The sequence below is a fragment of the Acomys minous genome (assembly GCF_964271855.1).
Source record: "Acomys minous genome assembly, chromosome: 18".
Lineage (NCBI taxonomy): Eukaryota > Metazoa > Chordata > Mammalia > Rodentia > Muridae > Acomys > Acomys minous.
In genome coordinates this window covers 53,254,181-53,274,455 of record NC_140501.1, presented here as the reverse complement: position 1 = coordinate 53,274,455, position 20,275 = coordinate 53,254,181, and the positions used below count along the sequence as shown (strand labels likewise).

Below are 20,275 nucleotides of genomic sequence, written 5' to 3'. Positions count from 1 at the left end.
TTTTTTTCTGTTCTTTATAAAGAAAACAAAGAGAAGTTTCTGGGAGAGAAATATTCCTCCTAGTTTCTGTTGACTCTGTTTTTCTGGTTCGTTGTCTTCCTGAACTTGGCCCTGGGTCAGGTTAGGTTAAAGAAAGCCTTAGAGAGGACACATTTCAGATTATGCTCCTCAGACGGAAGAAACGAAGGCCGGAGGGCAGAGTGGTTCTTCCAAAGGCCCTGGGTGCCTCGGGGCGCAGCTGGGACTGTAGCCAGCTTTAGCCCACTTCTACCCAAGCCTAGACATTTCCTGTAGACTGCCTTCTGGGAAAGGATCAGGCTCACCACAGCCTCTGGGCCTTGAGCAAGTGGAAATCTGGCCTCCTGGCTGTTCCTTTATAGATATGAAGGGAAGCACAGCCCTTGACCACCCGTGTCTCCTTCAAGCCTTTTCCTCTTTCTTTTAGATGATTTCCAGAGCCTGCCTCCCAAACTGCATTACTTGCACAGGCTCCTCACCAGCTTGAGAGGAATGCCAGGCTCTTGTCCTGTCTCTCCACATGCGAATGTTCCAGGCTCCAGAGGAGGAAGCTTGGCTTCTCCCCCAAGGAGTAGCAATCTGGTAGGGTCTTCCAGATGGCTCCTTCTTTCCAGAGATGTCTGAAATAGATGTTCCTGCTCTCAGCAGAAAACAGTTAGGGCACCTCTCAGCACCTCTGGACACAGACCCAGCTACTGAGTCAGCAGGGCTCTGGGGAGAACTTCTGTGATAGGCTTCTTGTTCAGAATCCTATGCGGATGCCAAGTCTGAGGCAAAGCAGTTTTTGTTTAAAAATTTTTATTAGCATATATTAATTATACATAATAATTAATATAGTTAATTAATTAATAATAATTAAATAGTGACATTTTCACACACACACACAAACACACATACATATATAATGCATTTTGTTATTATTCACTCCTGTATTAACCTTTCTTGTCCTCTTCCCCCTCCCCTAATCTCCTCTCTTCTCTCTCCCCCCCCCCCCCTTCTTGCTCTCTCACGCATTTCACCAGAGTTACTTATAGGAGCATGGATTGAAGGGTTATTTACAGGAACATGGACACCTTACCAGTGGCTATACCACTGAAGAATGTGTGATAGTGTACTTGAAAATAGGTGTGAGGTTCCTAGAATGAGTGAAGGCCACCCTGCTTGACTGGGCCGCAAGTGTATGGGAACAATGCTTGAGCTCTATGCGTCTAGGAGACTGGGGAGGCCTTCTGGGTCTCTGATGTATGATTTTCTCATTCTTAACCTGTTTCTGTTCCCTCCATCAGTCCTCCAAGGGACCAGCAGCCAGCCCAGTACTACAGCGTTTAGGGAGCCAAGTACTTGGTGTGTGCTCTTCCCTAGCACAATGCCTGTGTCATCCTCAGGGTTTCTGCCACTCTCCCATTAAAATGAGAGAAAAGGAAAGGAGCGCAGTTAATAGGTTAATGTGAAAGATGAACGGATAATATGGTGGGCATGAGGGTATGCGTGTGTGTGTGTGTGTGTGTGTGTGTGTGTGTGTGTGTGTGTGGAATCCCAAGCTGTTTTGGGTCAGGAGCGGGCCAGGGTAGTGTGTGGATCCCTCTTCCTCTAAGGCTCTTCCTTTAGTTCATGGCTGTGAGGCATTTGGTAGCTCACAGAGAGTAGAGTAGCACCGACATTTGTGATGCCCATGCGCCCCCCGGTGCCCCCCGCTGGGTGCTGCACTTCCCACCCGTATCTCCAGGCTTCCAGAAAGCTCCTGGTGCATTCCCCGGCATTCTCTGGGCGTGAGTCACGCAGGTTTGCAGCCAGCCCCAAAGGGGGTGTACTCCAGCAGAGCGCTATAAATAGGGCGCTTCTCCGGTGCTCACCAAGCGTCACCAGGAGGAGCGCACTGGAGCGACGCCGCAGACCGGTGAGACAGCCGCACCTCTCCTACCCCAGCGCCAAAGCCACACCGGGAGGGGTGGGAGGGCAGGAGCAGCAGCTAGGTGGAGAATTGGCGGAGCCTTGGGGAGTTGGGAGGTGACGAGAGCCCCACTACCAAGCAAGCGAGCCGGGAGTCGAATTGCACGGTGGGGGCTGCACGCTGGCTCAGACCCGGCCCTCCGTCCCCTTAGTTGTTCGCCGGGATCACAATTTCAAGGCTGTTCAATAGGCCATGTGCAGAGAAGTTCCTTTTGTGAAAATGGGGAAACTGAGGTTTAAAGCCTGTGATGAGATGCAGGAGGCGCAGGGGCGCCAGTAGCTGCGCGCTGCATGTAGGTGTGGATCTCTCTCCGTGGTGGCTGATGTCTTAAATGTATGAGTCATTGTGTTTCCAGCTCCTGGGACGGCGCATAATAAATAAGACGCTGTGTATTTAAGGACATGCTGCAGCCATCTAGTCAAATGCATGTGTTTAGTCCCTCAGAGAAATGCTTTCCCAGGCCAGAGATGTCCGATCCCACCAGATCATTTTATAGATGGCTATCTGAGCCCTCCCGACGATTGGAGGTCCAGCCTCCAACGTTATACGAATGGGAGCAGAAGCCCTTTTGGCTTTCTAGAATTTCTGGACCCAGTTTTAAAACCTGCTGGTGTTGGCGCTGTTTTTAAAGGAAGAAGTTAGGAATTCAAGAGTCTTTGCAGGTTCTGTAACAGGAAGCTCATGAGAGTACAATTTAGCACCCCAACCTTGTAAGAATAGTAAAACAAACAGCAAGTGTCATTCAATGGATTATTAGCCACAGAGGTGTGACTTTAAATAATATTTGAAAGCAGGACCCATAAAGGGATGATGGCTTATAAGAACGCATTGAAAAAAAAAAGTGGAGAAAATATAACACGAGGGAGGAGGCTGTGTTTTCCCACTAGATAAGGAGGTCAGGAGCGGGCCTGGTGGGGCCTCATGCACACAGGGCAGTTGGCAGCCAGGCCGTAGGCCTTCCTCCAAATGATGAGAGGAAGTGAGTCAGTGTAGAGGGAGGGCAGCGGGCTGTGTGGCGTTGTCCTTGGACCAACAGCAAGCACCGCGGCACCTGAGAGCTTGTGAAGCAAGCGTATGCTGACCAAGAGCCAGCGTTACCAGCAGACCCCGGGGGAGTCTGTTCTTAGGACATTTACAGAATAGCGCATCACTTCTTTGACGTGTGTATCGTGTCCATTTTACAGATTAAAGAAAGCGAAGCTGGGAGAGATTTAAGACTTTTCTTGCCAAAGAAAGAGGTGTTTGGAGGCTGGGTTCTTCTCTTGGGGTGGCCACTGGCTTGGGGCGTGTTTAGGGAACACAACACAGTCTGTAGGCTTTGGTGCTCTTGTAGAAGTGAGGGGGTAGGGTGGAAGAGTGACCCCTTTTTTTCTCTCTCTTTTTTTTGGGGAGGGTTTCAAGACACGGTTTCTCTGTGTAGCCTTGGCTGTCCTGGACTTGCTTTGTAGACCAGGCTAGCCTTGAATTCACAACGATCCGCCTGCCTCTGCCTCAGAAGTGCTGGGATTAAAGGCGTGAGCCATCCACTGCCCGGCTGTGACCCCCTTTCTTATTTGGGGGTCTTAGTGGCTCTCCAGGCTCCAGGTCTCCTTTGCCAGACCCCAGACTCACTGCAGCCTGTCTCGGTCCTGCTTCGCCTCCCATTCAGCGGTCTTCCTTGGCTGTCCTACTGTGTCTCTTGGGCACTGGCCTCTGCTTAGAAGCCATTCCCAAGCCTGCAGAATGGACTTTCCAAAAGTGGGTTTCTCCCACTTCCAGGTGTTTCTGTGGTTTCACCTCTCATGGGGCAAATCTTTAGTCGCTGATGATGTTCAGGCCTCAGGGAGCATCCGGGAGGTTTATGGGATTGAGAGTGGGTTTGAAGCCAGGCTGGCGCAGGTGCCCACCCATCGCTGGGAAAAGTGTCTCTTCTCCGACACCTACCCCCCCCCCCCCATGCACGGTGTGCATCATAAGGCCTCAGTAAAGGCCTTCCCAGTGTGCTGATGGGCCTGCCTAACTGAGAGCGGGGTGGGGGGTAGGGGGGCGGGTTAAGAGTGAGCCATTTCTCTGACTCTGACACGAACTCTAGTGCCCCATATTTGACCACATCCCCTTGGTGGGGAGGCCTGGTGGCACTCAGAGGAAGGATAAGCAGGCTACCAGGACGAGACTTGATACCCTATGAGCATATAGTGGGGGAGGAAGTCCCCCTCTGTCACAGACATAGGGGAAGGGAATAGGGTGAAAGTGGGAGGGAGGGAGGGAGGAACGGGAGGATACAAAGGATGGGATAACAATTGAGATATAATCTGAATAAATTAATTAAACAAAAAAAGTGAGCCATTTCAGGAAGAGAGGCTACTCTGCTTTCCTTCTTCTTGTAGTTATAGGAAGTTGGTGAGTCCAGATAAGCCATTCTGGGAGCAGGGTTGGAGATGCAAGGAGTGTGTGTGTGTGTGTGTGTGTGTGTGTGTGTGTGTGTGTGTGTGTGTGGTGTTTTATGTAACCAATCCAGCTTCTGGGAAAGGATCCGTTGTGTAACCCTGGGGCTTCGGCCTGTGTCCCCTGGCTTAGGGCAGCCAGCCCAGTGGTGGCAGGGGCACCTTGGCAGAATCTGCTGGTTCAGGCTTAGAGGCAGCGGGCATGTGAAAGGGATTATTTGGAGCCAAATGGCCTGGCCTCCTGAAGGGGCTTTCATGGGCGCTCACTCACTCCAGCTTTGGCTTTCCCTTCCCTAGCTCAGCCCTCTCTGCTTCCCTAAGCAGTCCTCCCCTTCTTGCTTTGCCCCAATCCATCCTCAGCCTGGCACAAGGCTCACCCAGAAATGGTCAAATGGATCAAATTTCCTCTGCTGATGGGAGGGGGTGCATATTACCGCTGACTCCTGAAAAGCACACTTACATAGCTCTGGGAGGCTGAGAGCACTCCTGAGGGGCGCACAAGGCTGTGCTGTGAGGGAGGGTGCAGTCCCACTGAAGGGGATAGGAGAGAGATGTTTGCAGGGCCCTAGAGAGGCGTCTTTAGTATCTGACGTGTTAAATATGCTTTGGAGACATAAAGACACAGATGCAGGAAACCCATCTGCCCCGGGTAGGGCACTCCAGGGGGGAAAAGGACTCAGCCTAGAGCTTGGCACTTCCCACTCCAGAGAGCCTGTATCCTCTGTGCAGCTGAGGCATGGTTCTTCCCAGTGCCTCTCTGCCTCCAATGCCTTTTGAAGGTGTCAACTGATTCTTATTTTCTTTCCCACGTTCTTCAGTATTAAACTGCAGTAGTGCCACCTTGGGGGACAGATGAGGGGCCACACGTTCCAACACTGCACTACCTCCTCTCCCAGGGAGCTGCAGCAGGCTGCAGGAACCCCATAAGCTGCCCAGCTGTCACCATGACATTCTGCTGTTTTTTCTTTCAAACAGACGTGCTGGGACTCCAGACTCAGAGGAGGCCACACCATGAAGATTCTCCTGCTGTGCGTGGGGCTGCTGCTGACCTGGGACAATGGCATGGTCCTGGGAGAGCAGGTGGTCTCCGACAATGAGCTCCAGGGCAAGTAGACTAAGCTGGCCCTCAGGTGGAGGTGGGGGGCCTGGGGCAGGACCAGCCCCCAAAGCTCAGTTCCCAACTGCTGAGGACTGTTTCCGTACAGCACCCTGGGCCTGCCTCTGACTCTGGTCTCTCTAAATCTCTAAGCTCTACCTCCTGCTTTGGTGTTTTCCTTGTTTTGTTTTTTTGGTCAGGCACCTCCTAGACATTGACCTCTGCCTCAAGCCCCTCTGTTGGCTGCATGTCACTCATTTGTTTTTTCCTAGTGCCCTCATTTGGCTCTCTTAGTTTTTCCTCAAAGCTGTGCCTGGACCATTTGAAACTTTGTCCCTCTCCCCTTTGTGTGATATCCAGACTTCTTCCCAATGTGTCCCCAAACCGATCCCCCCTGGAAACCCGGTTCCACCAGTTTCCTCTCTGGAAAAGGACAGTGCAATCCAACACGAACTAGTCATCTGGGATCGCCTTCTTCCCTGTGCCCCATCTTCCAAGGCTCTCCTGGAGACCTGCCTTTCCTCCCTCACTCTCGCCTAACCTCTTGCTCGTAGCTGACCAGGTCTGTGGAGGTCTTCACTATAACCAATGCGGCCTGATGCTCTGGACCTGATGTGCATGATGAAATGATGGCCACGGTCAGGCTATTGGCCATCCATCACCTCACCTATTGTCAAGGTCCAGGCACTCTTCAAGGGTGTAATACAATATTATTGAACACAAGCTGTGCTTGGACCAGTGACCTCCAGGCTCACCTATACTGCATAATTGGAACGTCTTGCCCTTGGCTCAAGAGCTCCCCTACCCTTCTTCCCCTTTTTGTTAGACATGTTTGCCAGTGACATCAGGGAGGGATAGTAGGTAGAACAGAGCCGAGGTGTGGGGAAACGGCACTTGACACAGGCTAAGTAGCTAGTTGACTGCTGTGACACACTGTGCGTCATTGCCTTGGTCACCTGGTGCTGCACCTTGGTTACGGTCTCCATGGTGAGTGCAGCTCTTCATTTATCTTCCCGTCTCCATGGTGTCTGGTGCTGTTTCATTCAATCCTCCTGTCCCCATCACCTGTCACTCACTGTGCATTGGAACAAAGAAGTACAAAGGATGCATCGCAGTGAATTCCAGAAAGCTCTATGTCAAAAAGCCAGACTTTTAAATTATGTTTTGATGCTTAAGAGGTTAGCTATGATTCCCCCACCACCACCCATGTTTTCCTTGAAATAGCCTCTGTGGCTGCTGGCTCCCCAGGGTGGAATGGCAGTGGTCAGACATAATATGGCTGCTGTGCTGAGGGGTAGAGTCTACCTTAAGCCCTGTGATGAGACAAAGAGGCAGGACAGAGACCATAAGGGCTGCCACTGGCTTGGGGTAGGAGTGATGGAACCTCAGCTTGACAGGTCCCCGACGCCCCCATCAGATCATGGCTTCCTCACAGTCCAGCTGGCTCCCGGGCTATTTCTCCAGCCATTGTTTCGTCTTCAACTCACCCCACCTTCCCCTCTCTCTCACAGAAATGTCCGCTCAAGGGAGTAGGTATGTTAATAAGGAAATTCAAAACGCTGTCCAGGGAGTGAAACGCATAAAGACCCTCATAGAAAAAACCAACGCGGAGCGCGACTCACTGCTCAACAGCTTAGAAGAAGCCAAGAAGAAGAAGGAGGTAGGGCCAAGCCTTGACCGAGGCCCTGCTCTCCCTGCTGGAGGGGAGGAAGGGACATGGTGGCCAGATAGATGCCTTGCTAGGTTGCCATGGTGTCCTAGCACAGTCCTTGCTGGGCTAGACTGAGGAGACAGGGAAAGTGCATTTGCTTGTGAAAGCCTCTGGGCTGAGGGCTTGGATCTGGTTTCCTTGCAAGTCTGGCTCAGGGCCTGAGGCCCAGATACATTTCAATAGGTTTTCTGATCCTTTCTGTGTGGATGGGGCATGGTGCGGGGGTGGGGGTGGGGTGGATCATGGAACATCTAGCTGCTCCCCATTACTCTTTTCTTCTGCATTCAAAATTACTGTTAACACAAAAAATGCTTATTGTCATATTTAAAAGTTAATGTAAAATCCTTGTAATCTATCCATAGATTATCCATTTGTCCCCACTTAGCTACAGGGCTGCAGGTTTCAGGACCCTCAGTAGAAGCCCACGGATACTAGCTGGCCCTCTAGATACTGTGTATTGTCCTATGCATGGGTCCTTACCTATGGCAATGCTTAATTTATAAATTACAGACAGTAAGGTATGAACAATAATGATAAAATAGGGTAATTATAATGCCATACTGTAGAGGAAGTTATGTAGATGTGATTTCTCTCACTCTCAGAATACCTCAACCCCTCGGCCCCCCCCCCACAATAGCTATTTTTAGTCTGTGGTTGACCATGAGTAGCTAAGAACACTGATAAGTGGGGGCTGTGGAGTTATCATTTGTTTAACTTGTCCTCTGTATTTGAACATCTAAGTTGACTCTGGTGCACACACACACACACACACACACACACACACACACCCTCATGCGCTCACACACGCACACAAACACACACACACACACGAATATATACACATATCCATCCACCATCCATTTGTTTATTTTTCAAATCTGTATGTAGATACACACATTTGCTGTAAACTAATATCTCTTCGGGCACAGGATTTAAATTTTTTATTTTGTCGATCCCTGGAGCCAATGACTGGGTCAGGGACATGATAGTGAGCGCTTGACGGTTGATGTGGCTTCTGTTTTGATAGCTTCGATTTGCATATGAGGGGCCACAGTTATAATAGGAAGATGAGACTGGCTTGTTTTGGGGAGATGAAAAGAGGAAGTGAGGTCTAAAGGAGAGTGGAGCCTGAGGAAGAGACTATCCGAGACATAAAGCAGAGTGATCGTGGAACAGTTAGGTAGCTCCTGAGAGGAAACAGCGCAGCTAGAGCGGAGATGTGGTCTGCAGTAGCACGTTGTGCACAGACCAGGAAGCCCGCTGGGTCTCTGTGTGGCTCACCTGGCCTTGTTATCTCCCTGAAGGATGCTCTAGATAACACCAGGGATTCCGAGATGAAACTGAAGGCGTTCCCAGAAGTGTGCAACGAGACCATGATGGCCCTCTGGGAAGAGTGTAAGCCGTGCCTGAAGCAGACCTGCATGAAGTTCTATGCCCGCGTCTGCAGAAGCGGCTCTGGTCTGGTTGGCCACCAGGTGAGAAGGCGACGTGTACACGGCCTGGGTTCTGAACGGGGAGCGTGGAGAATCCATGAAGCAGGCCTGTTTCCACAGGCTGCATACAGTTGATTAGCATCGCTTAGCACATGACTTTCTAGTGTGGTGGTCGATTAGTGATGTCTGACATGAGTGCAGATGTAATCAATCACCCCAGGTACGCGTGCCAGGTACCCTCTCCTACAGACCTTCAATAAACTACCGGGTAAACTACGGCCTCATGGTATGGTAGAATCCTGTGTCATCTAGGAGGAAGGAATTAATAATATTTAGTATATTAGCATTGATTCTATCCCCTCCTTGTGAGCTTCACTTGGTTGGGACTCAGTACAATTCACTATTTCCTGAAGGCTGAGCAGCTAAGTGGGAGTGGCTGTCCTCGGTGGCCAAAGATGATAGGGCACTCCTCTGGGGGCTATGCGACTTGTGAGTCTCTGGCTTTTGCAGTGAGGGGTAGATGGAGGTGCGCTAGCCTGACATGGGCTCCAAGAGGCAGGACAGTAGTTCTGCGCCTGCGTGATCGGAGAAGGAGTAGGAGCAGGAGTGCGCCTGCGCGATCGGAGAAGGGGCTGCAGTGATCAGCTCCTTAGCCTTACCGCACTTCTCTGCATCCCCAGCTGGAGGAGTTTCTGAACCAGAGCTCACCCTTCTACTTCTGGATGAACGGAGACCGCGTCGACTCCCTGCTGGAGAGTGACAGGCAGCAGAGCCAGGTCCTAGACGCCATGCAGGACAGCTTTGCCCGGGTCTCTGGCATCATGGACACACTGTTCCAGGACCGGTTCTTCACCCACGAGCTCCAGGACACCCACCGTTTCTCGCCCTTCGGCTTTCCACACAGGAGGCCTCATTTCTTATATCCCAAGTCCCGCTTGGTCCGCAGCCTCATGCCTCTCTCCCACTATGGGGCCCTGAGCTTCCACAACATGTTCCAGCCTTTCTTTGATATGATACACCAGGCCCAACAGGCCATGGACGTCCAGCTCCACGGCCCAGGCGTCCACTTCATGCCGATAAATTTAGAAGGTCAGAAAGCAATTGCTCGCTTCCCAAGCAGGAATGGGGCTCTCCTGGATGTTAAGGTTCTTCCGGGGCTTGGTATGAGCCATTCTTAATGTTCCTAGCAGCCTGTGCGGCTGGTATCCTTGCCATTTACAGGATAAAGGAACTAGGACAGGGGTAAAGGAATGCAGATGAGAAAGCCGGGGGTGAGAGTGGTGGTAGGGGGGGTGGGGGGCCAGCTCAATTTATCACTGTAGAGATTGGAGCCCATGTTCTTTGCAGCCAACTCAGGGCACCATCCGGGTTGTACCTCCTATAGGACCGCAGCTTGTCTTTCTCGGGAACTCTTGAGACTGTGGTGTGGGAGGCCTGCCCTTCCAGGCAATGGACTGTATCTCAGTCTGTATCACCCTTAAAGAAGATGTCATGGCCGTGACCTTAGCAGGCAGTGTCTGTAGGGATGAAATGTAACATGGACACAAGAAACCGGTGCCTGAGGAGCATCTTTCTTCATCGTTGCTTTGTGTCCCGGCACCGTGCCCCACACAGTATGGTTTGCATTAGAAATACAAGGAGGCCTGGCACCCAGCACTCATCTCTTGTAGTAGCTCCATTAGCAGGGATGGTTTGTGTTGTCAGGGAACACTCCTGCTTCCTGGGGCTTCATGGTCAGTTAAGGAGTACCGCCAGTCAAGGAGAATGAAGAACAGCATGCTGTGATGCCGGAAGGCACACAGCTGAGGGGATGGGGCAAGGGAGATCTCCCCAGATAGAGATGGTGGGAGACCAGGCCAGTTCCACTGAAGAGCTATAGGGGCCTCCTTAGGGAGCCACAGGGACATCCCACGTCTGCAAGCAAACAACCAAGCTGCATCTTGCATCTTGCCCTGACCATGGGGCTGAGCAGAAGTGCGGACGGGTGTCTGGTGGGCTCCCTCCCAAAGTGCCACGTGCCTCAGCCTGCTCCTTTCTCCCTTTATGTGTCCAGAAGGTGAAGATAACCGCACGGTGTGCAAGGAGATCCGCCACAACTCCACAGGGTGCCTGAAGATGAAGGGCCAGTGTGAGAAGTGCCAGGAGATCTTGTCTGTGGGTGAGTGGGGGGACCAGTATATAATCTGGCACTGTAGTTTTGTGTCACCTATTTTTGTGTCACCAGTGGCTTACTGGCACTACCCTTCTTCAGAGACTAGCTCCCTGTCCATGAGCCATAGGCCCTGGGAGACTCCTCGCTCTGGTATATGGCTTACTGTCCTTATATCTAGGGTGAGGTTCCTTTTGGGGGGAGCTGGGGTAGAACCCAGTGCCTCATGCATGCTAGACGAGAGTTCTACCACTGAGCCACACCCATTGTACTTAGACTCAGATGCAAAATTTGTATCTAAAGCACCGCCACTCTATGGGAAACCCGCAGTCCATGGTGGGTATCACCATGGAATTTGGCGATAGCCACCAGCAATGCAGAGCTCATTCTCCTGGCTGCTCTGCTCCACAGGGCCAACTACAGTGCCGCGTGCTTCAGATTAACTGCAGAGCACGAAAGCTTAGACAACATGCACTCACCACGTGTCAGGCACGGTTGTAACCACGTCACAGGTGTTTGTTCACAATTCCAAATGACCTTGTGAGCTGGGTGCAGCTCTCTTTCCACCTTGCAGAATGGCTAAGTGTCTTATCTAAGCATGCAAGACGAGAGGCCTCTCCCTTAGGCTGTGCTTGTGAGCAGCACCCTGGGGCTTCTCCGTAGGGACCCTGAGCTATGTCCCATGACAGTGGTCCTTGGTATCCTGGATACATTCTTTCTGGTGGATTAGTCCCTCAGAAGAGGAACTATTTTCCTTCAGCAGTTGCTGAGGCAGCCTGGGTATGATGGGACCTCCCTCTAATCGCAGCATTTGGGAGGCTGAGATAAGAAGGATGCTGAATTCAAGGCCAGTCTTGGCTACACAGTGGGATTCTGTCTCAAAGAAAACAAAGCAAAACACAAGCCAACCCAAAACTGTTCCTTGCAGTGTTGTCAGGTCTGGCTAGAGATCAAATGCTCCTGCTTTGAGCCCAGTCTTTACAGTGGCTCATGGGATACCCTACTCCGTCCCTGCTCAGATCACAAAGGGTTAAGCTTTCTCTTTGCTGTTACTTCATACCGGTAGCTGGCCAACACAGACCTTCAGAGTCTGGTTAAATATTCCTAGCCTCACTCCTGCTAGGATGTTAGGAGCCCATGCAAACAAACACGAGTGATATCAAAGGTTATGGCGTGAAATTATAGACAAATATGTGGCCACACCTGCAGGCTTTCCCCTCGACACTGTCAGGGCAGTTGAATGACAGAGTGCCTGAGCACAGAGAAGCCGGTCACCATATATTGACTGGACCTCTTACATCAGACTTAGGGACCCTAGACCACACTCTCAACAGTCACCACCTCTGCCACCCAGTAGCTTTTATCTGTGATGCTCACAATTATATGGGTAGGCTCTACCAGGGACCTGTAGGCCAGGACACCTAGGTTCAGCCCTGTAGGGCAGACCTGAGCATTGCTGAACACTAACAGCATCTTTGGCTTCTACCTGCCCCGTGCCAAGAGCAATCCTCCCTCCACTGTGACATTCAGAATTATCTTCAGAACTTCTGGAGTGTCCCCTGGTGGGGAGTGTTGTCTCAGGTTGAGAACCACCGTTCTACACTGTTCAAGCCCTCAATAGCTCTTCCTGTGTGGGCTATTCAGTGGGAAGAGCGGTCAGGTTATTCCTCGAAGATTTCTTCTCAGCCCGGCTTCTTGTCTCTAGTCTTGTTTCTTGACCTATGCAACATTTTATCTTATTTTAGTGTGCGTGGTTCTGGCTGCCACGCAGGGCCTGGAAGGTTCTCCTCTCTTGTCTTCCTTAGTTTGAGATTCTCTTTTCTGCTATCTTGCTTAGTTTTGATATAGCCTCTCCCAGATGTTTCAAAAATAATAGAGGAGTAAAAGCTGTTTTTTAGAAAACATGGGCATTTTGTAGGTCCCAGAAAGCTGATGTCTGCACCCAAGGGCCAGAAGGGAAGATGGCAATTTTCCTGTTTTTTTTTTTTTTTTTGTTGTTGTTGTTGTTGTTGTTGTTGTTTGTTTAACCAGAGCCCCCCTGGCCAGCTGTGGGTAGACAAGGGCAGGTAAGGCCCAATTTCCAGGCATCAAATATCTGTGTTTTGTAGCCTACGAACCTGGCTGGCTCTTCTGCAGCTTGGGTTCTAGGAAACCAGAACTGCCAAATCTCTTAAATATGTTCAAAAGTAAGCTTGGAGAACGTTCTAGAATCATAGTCTCAGAGGAGGAAAAACTCAGGTTGAGGAGTTGAAGATGAGGGTTCAATCCTGGTCCCTCAGATTGTTGATCCTATAGATCTGAGCAAGTCTCTTACTTCTGAAAACCTGTGTCATTACTGGTAAGAACAGGAGGTTTGATGCTTAGGTCAAACCAAGCATCCTTTGAGAGAAAAAGACACCTAATATATGTCCTGCGCACAGTAGGTGCACCTAATTAAATAGTGCTCCTCTTCTCTGTGGGGTGTCCAGTGCACAGTAGCTTCCTCCTATTTGGTAGTGATTCCTGGGAGGAACCAAGACACTGGGGAGTGACTCCAGGGCTGTAAACAAGGAGTCGTGGACACCTGTGCTCCCCAGAGCATGATCAACAGCATTGTGACCAGTCACCAAGGCTGGTCGCGTCTACCACCCAAGGAGGATTCGGTCCCTGTGCTGCTCCCACACAGCTTAGCATAGCCACCGTTGTCTCCCAAAGCACGAAGGGAGCCGTGCCTTGATGCTGGTTTCCGGGGAACTGTTTTGTGGAAACCACAGAAACTGGTTTGTAGACTTCCACTTAGCAATAGCTCTGCTTCGGATTCCAGCTGCAAGAGCCGGTTTCCCAAGGGCGTTTTTACCCCGTTGCAACTTTCCCCTTCATGCGTCAGGCCTTTTCTCTCTCTCTTCCCTGGGCAGACTGTTCAACCAACAACCCCGCTCAGGCTCACCTGCGCCAGGAGCTGAACGACTCGCTCCAGGTGGCTGAGAGGTTGACTCAGCGCTACAACGAGCTGCTCCGGTCCCTCCAGACCAAGATGCTCAACACCTCATCCCTGCTAGAGCAGTTGAATGAACAGTTCAACTGGGTGTCCCAGCTGGCTAACCTCACCCAGGGCGAAGACCAGTACTACCTTCGGGTGTCTACAGTGAGTGGTGCCTCAGGGGTGGCCTAGAGGAGACGCGTGCCTCTTAGAGGTGCGTTGGGACAAAGGTACCACACGAGACCACCTACGATGTCCACCAGCGGGGACTAGGAGGACCATATGCACGTGTAGCGCTGAAATGCCTTGACCCCTCGAGGTCAAATATCCAAGTCCCGTTTCTAAGATGAAGAGAGTGAGCGGCTCCGTGGCTTGCTAAAATGGGGAACTCTGGGCAGCTTCCCTGGGCCAGTGGCTTCTCTGCCTGGCAACAAAGCTTCTTTCCTGCCCTGGGCCTTGCTGACAGGCACTTGAATTGACTCATTGTCAGGCAGTGACAGTACTAGGAGCCCCCTCCCCACCCCGCCCCTTTCCAACTGCTAGCAGCTAACATTTGTACAAAGCAAACGTTGGGGGCCAGGCATAGTGGTGCACGGCTGTAAGCTAAGCACTGGGGAAACTGAGGCAGGAGAGTGGAGAGCTTGAGGCCAGGTTAGACTACACAGTGAGACCCTCTCCCAAACAAAGCAAAAACAAGAAAATAAGACAACAAGAAAACATTTGAAAGAAATTGCTTCAAGTTTCTGCAATGCCTGCTCGGCTGGTCATTTTCAAATACCATTTGTCCCTTCACATCAGGATCTTTTTGCTTAGAATTGTCTAGACATCTTGAGTAGTAACATATGACAAGGAGACCCGTATTTTGTTGATGGGGCAAAGAAAAATGTCCTATCCTTTGTCAAAGAAGGGCATGCTCTGTAGACATCGTGCGGAGACACCTCGTCTGTCTTCTTCTAGGTGACAACTCATTCTTCTGACTCAGAAGTCCCTTCCCGTGTCACTGAGGTGGTGGTGAAGCTCTTTGACGCTGACCCCATCACAGTGGTGTTACCAGAAGAAGTCTCTAGAGATAACCCCAAGTTTATGGACACAGTGGCGGAGAAAGCGCTGCAGGAGTACCGCAGGAAGAGCCGGTGAGCAGGCAGCCTCTCTGTGACCCCGAGGGGCTGATGAACAAGACTTTCTGAGGGGTAGGGGGTGGGGGGCTGGAAAGTCCTCAGGAGTCTAGACAAGGAGCAGAAATGTGCATTCCGGGCACAGTGCCTTTCCCTGTGGCAGGGTCGCACGGATAAACTAGGAAAGTCCCCGGGATTTTATTTTCTTCCCTCTGGGAAATGTTTTTCCTTGGTGATAAGAATGTGGGTGCTGCTGGCTGCTTCTTGGGCGTTATTGACTCTCTTCCTCCTCCTTTTTCAGAGCTGAATGAGACAGAAGCATTGCTTTCCCACAGTAAGGGGCCTCGTGGCGTGAATTCCCCTCAGCTCCCCCAGGTTGCCACAGACCCCCCCCCCAAGAGAGCTCCACATGTGCCCAGGCGAGTAGGCCTCCACCGCACCAGCCTCCCCTTCTTCTGGAGTCTGCACTCTAACGTCTGCACTTGCTGCTCATGGGAAAAACTGCTTCCCCTCACGCAACTAATCCAATAAAGCTGCCTTGCGATCCGTTTGTCCCAGGCCTGTTGACTTTTCTCGCTGGCCACACGTCTTCATTTGGTATGCAGAGGAAGCAAAAAAAAAAAAAAAAAAAAAAAAAAAAAGATGGGTCAGTTGGTAAAGTGCTTGCCACACAAACCGGGGAGTTTGGTAAAGTCAGGCACGGTGACACACTCATAACCTCAGCACTGTCAGGGCGGAGGAAAGAGGGTCCCTCAAAACACCTGGGTAGAAAGAGACCGAGGGACGGTGCACAAGGTCACGCACGCAAAGGAAACCCCACAAATAACACCTGAGATTGTATACTGTGTAGGCTTTCCATACAGTGGGGAGTAAGGAATTCTCATCATGACAGCGGGGAACCTCTCACTTTGGGGGAAGACAGGTAGGTTCCAATAAGCCACCGAGGCAAATTCCTAAGGCCAGAGATGTTTTCCTTCCCACCACAGCACTGTCTACTGTATTCTGACAGGGGTGGGGCAACCTCCCAGGGAATACACCAAAAATCAAGGCAGAGAGAGAGAGTGGGGCACGTGGGTGTTCTAATGCGTAACTGGCCAGCAGGAGGCCATCCGAAGAGGCAGTTTTTATTTTTATTTTGTAAGAACTTAGGACCCTGAGGCACCTTATGGGATAATGGGGTCTCCAATCACTGCCCCTCCATATAATCTTTACATCTTTTGTGTGTGTGTGTGTTTGTTGTTTTTGTTTTTCAAGACAGCGTTTCTCTGTATAACAGCTCTGGCTGTCCTAGGCTTGCTTTGTAGACCAGGCTGGCCTTGAACTCACTGTGATCCACCTGCCTCTGCCTCCAGAGTGCTGAGATTAAAGTCATGTGCCACCACGCCAGGGCCTAATATTTATATCTTTACTGTGCTGGGCATTTGTTTCTCTCCTCAAGTGGGGTGTTAAAGTTTATTCATCCACAGTTCAGGCTCAAGTATAGGTTAGCTGCAGTACCATGTGCTGCCAGCAGGTGGTGCTGACCAGCCCTTGTCTACGTCTCCACTGAGCACCTTTAGTTTGATACTTGCAGGGATTGAGGGAAGCCATTGTGGGTGACACTGTAAAAAAAAAAAAAAAACTACAGGGACCATTTCTTTGCAGCCCTGAAGCTAGTAAACAGCAAAATTTGTCACCAAGGGGCTTCGCTGTGGCCTTACAGGTGCCAAGGCTTCTAGCTCAGTGTCCTATTCAGACCTAGCTTTGCTGGGTGTTTTCTAGAAGAGTTTTGGCAAATCCAGTGTGCACAAAGAAAATAAAGAGATAGTACAGAAAGGGCTTGCATCGGCGAGATTCAGAGTGGGAAGCAGGGAGCACAGACCCTGCCTGCGAGATAACAATTGGCACACTGGCAAACTCAGGCTCATAATGAGCTGTTTGCCACTGTGTGTGCTGTCCGCACTCCAATCCAGTTTCGCCTCTGGTCCCTGTTGTCCCTGCTGTAGGTCCTCACTGACTGTGACATCGCTTCACAATGGCTGGGCAGCATCGGTATTTGCACAGTTCTCTCGGTGACTTATGATCCAGCTCTGACCACCTCTGGCCCAACTGGAAGTAGACGAGGATGCGTCTAGGCTTGGGATGGAGTTGTTATAGGTTGGGCTACCACGATCTGCCCTCACTTGTGCAGCTGCCCAGGAGAACAAAGACCATGTCTTGAGTCGGCACACTCTCTGAGACCTCATCTTTGCCTGCAATGTCTCTGACTGTCCCAAGGCATGTCACAGCATGGGAGTGACTGGAGGACCACTTCCCCCCAGCTCTTGTTCACGAGGTACCATGACATCTTTGCCAATGATGTTGTATGTGTAAGGCCACAGTGATGTGCTGACATCATCCCAGTTGAGGGTGCATTTTTCAAAGCATCAGCTAACCCATGCTAAAGGTACAAGGAGTTAGTTCTTCGAAACTGGCCCACATTGAGCTTGGTGACCTTCAACACAACATGCTATTGTTATTTATTTATTTATTTATTTATTTATTTTGGCTGTATAAACATACCTCAAGTCTATAAGCACATGTCAGGAACCTGAGACCAATGACACACATGGGTGATTCCTCTTTGGAAGTTTCTGGAAATATTTGGGCTTCTCTCATCTCTGAAAGGCCCTGTCTCATGGAAAAGACATCAAGGCAAAGCTGACGTCAGCAGCTCAGACTTTTAGTGACCTCTGTTCTCCATAGCCTGGTGATGTTACACCTCTTTGTGGGGTCCCATTCTCAGACCCCCTTGGCCTGTGTGATTAGGGGATGATTTTTCTGGCGTCCACTCTCCCATTCTTGTGATAAACTCCATCTTGTGCAAGACCTCAGGCCAGGGACCTTACTTACCGGGACCAGGGGGCCTCACATCTAATTTGAAGCTAGCTATGATATGTAATGTCTGGTGTCTGCTCCCTTCTCTAACACATTCAAGATCAGTGTTTTGTTTGGGCCATGGCAGGCACACACATTAGGTTTAGATTTTCTCCTGTGTACAGCCACTGGGTTAGCTTGAGGCCCGGTCCAGAGACCTACAAGAGGCTACTATGACTAGAGACTCCCTTCTCCTAAACTCTGTGTTCCCTCCATTGGTGAGTTTTCAGGGACTTTCCCCAGTCACCTCTACCAGTATGCTTTCCTGGCAGGTCACAATGTCTTAGCTAAGGCTCCAAGGTACATTATTTATCCATTCTCCAGTTCTGATTACTTCTTCTTCTTCTTCTTCTTCTTCTTCTTCTTCTTCTTCTTCTTCTTCTTCTTCTTCTTCTTCTTCTTCTTCTTCTTCTCTCTCTCTCTCTCTCTCTCTCTCTCTCTCTCTCTCTCTCTCTCTCTCTCTCTCTCTCACACACACACACACACACACACACACACCAATAACAGCAGCTCAAGGGAAAAATAGCTTCTTTGGGCTGGCAGTTCCAGACACAGCCCAATGAGGCTTCATCTCCTAACTGTTCCACAACCTCCAGCAAATATCTCCACCAGCTGGAGACTAACTGCTCAGACATATGAGCCCGTGGGGACATCGCACATTTGGGCACCATGCAGGTGGCCTGGTCAACTTGTGTACATATGTTCTACCCTGAGCCAAAGACCCCAGGGCATAAGAGCCACTTGTCTTCAGCTTTTAGGTGACCCGTGTACTCAGATTTGGCAAGAACCTGAGCGATGACCTGGTGGCTGCATCCCATGGGAGCCTCAGAGCTCACCTGGGTCCCTCTTTTCCTCATTGGCGTACCTGAGGAGTATGAGGACAAGTGAGCATCTGGAGAGAAGTGTGATTGGTCACCTCTCATCCCAAATTCAGCTTGGAGAGCTGATGATGTGCTATGATTCTAAATATCCCCCTCTGCCTCCCCCTCCCCCCACCCCCATCCAAGGCACGCACAAGTACACACTGGTCAGGAGGCCACTGGTCCCCATAGTTAAACTTGATTTTAAATTCTTGCACACTCCTCTATTGTTTGTTTGTTTTTCAAGACAGGGTTTCTCTGTGTAGCCCTGGCTGTCCAGGACTTGCTATGTAGACCAGGCTGGCTTCGAACTCACAGAGATCTGCCTGCCTCTGACTCCCGAGGGCTGGGATTAAGGCATGTGCCACCACGCCCAGCTAGTTCTTGCACACTGTACTGATTACTGCCTACTTATTAGAAGAGTTCAGGCTGGGCACACATCTCAGTACCCACAAGTTCCCACAGGCAGAGACGGGGCTAGTGTCCTTTACTGCCTATCTGTCTTGAAGAGAATGCTCAGTTGATAGAGTGTAACAACTGAGATGTAAACTATCAAAAAGACACACTGTATCGCTGTGAGTTCGAGGCCAGCCTGGTCGACAAAGCGAGTCCAGGACAGTCAAAGCTACACAGAAAAACCCTGTCTCAGGGGTGGGAGGTGGGGAGAGAAACACACTGTAGCAGGAGCTCAGGTCAGGAGGGAATGCTCTCTCCAGGCTGCTGCTTGTGTGCACTGTTCTGCTCCAAAAATAGCATCTTTAGGATGAGTCCGTATGAAGTGGAGTTGGAATTGAACAAGGAAAGAGGGAAAGTTGGGGACTTGATAGAAGATGATCCATGCTTCTCTAAGTGTGGGCGTGGAGAGAGACACACACCTGAGAAGCGGGCAGAAGGACATCTGAGGAAGGGAGGGCTTCTCAAGAGAGCGGAGTCGCTGGGATTTAGAGAGCTCCCTTTACGAGAAAACTTACTGGGAGGGGGGCTGATTTATGAGTTCAAGTGAAGTGGGAGATTCCACGTGTGGATTTTCCCGGGGTTAGGGCTCACCTCTTTTTGACCTTTAATGGGGCTTTCCAGACGTGTTATGACATCAGATGAATAGTGGCAAAGGCAGTCTTGCAAGCTGCCATTATAGTGAAGCCAAGGACAGTCAGCAGGCAGGTTGGTCAGCCATGTTGGCCCCAGCTGGGCTTGGGAGGTCATGATATCAGACAGCCCCCGTGGTTTCCTTTAAGCAAGAAGTAGCTGGCCTTCCCCGAGCCCCAGGCCTATGCAGCCCATCTCATTCCCCTTGGCTTTGGTTGAAGAGGTTAAAGACATTGTCTTATGTAGCTTGCTCTCAGATGTTGACCGGTTTCTTCACTTCCCTGAGCCTCAATTTCCTCTTTTGTGGAAGGCAATTTAGACCTGGAGATTTCCAATGCCTCAGGGTTTAGTTTACTACTATTCTCACCCTCCAAATGACTTACCTTTACTTGTGTGCAAGCATGAGTCTATGCGTGGGTTTGTGCACATGAGTGCAGGTACCCACAGAGTCCAGAAGGGGGAGCTAGAGCTATAGGTGGTCATAAGCCTCCTGATCATGAGCTGGGGATCAAATTTGGGTCCTCAACAAGAGCAGTATATACTCTGAGTCATCTCTCTAGCTCCACATTTACTGCGTGT

The 20,275-nt window shown here is 50.6% G+C and overlaps 1 protein-coding gene across 2 annotated transcripts; it reads left to right on the top strand.

Moving 5' to 3' along the window:
• Positions 1–1,761: 1,761 nt before the first annotated feature.
• On the top strand, positions 1,762–15,405 carry CLU (clusterin). 2 transcript variants are annotated; one of them, XM_084767451.1, is made up of 9 exons: positions 1,762–1,915; positions 5,368–5,497; positions 7,000–7,148; positions 8,504–8,674; positions 9,313–9,721; positions 10,686–10,790; positions 13,676–13,905; positions 14,698–14,873; positions 15,157–15,405. In XM_084767451.1, the coding sequence occupies exons 2-9, from the start codon at positions 5,404–5,406 to the stop codon at positions 15,164–15,166; spliced, it is 1,344 nt and encodes a 447-aa protein (XP_084623577.1). In that variant the 5' UTR covers positions 1,762–1,915; positions 5,368–5,403; the 3' UTR covers positions 15,167–15,405. The 2 variants fall into 2 exon arrangements, with proteins under 2 accessions (XP_084623577.1, XP_084623578.1); XM_084767452.1 differs by lacking the exon at positions 1,762–1,915 and adding an exon at positions 2,981–3,129.
• The last annotated feature ends 4,870 nt before the right edge of the window (positions 15,406–20,275 follow it).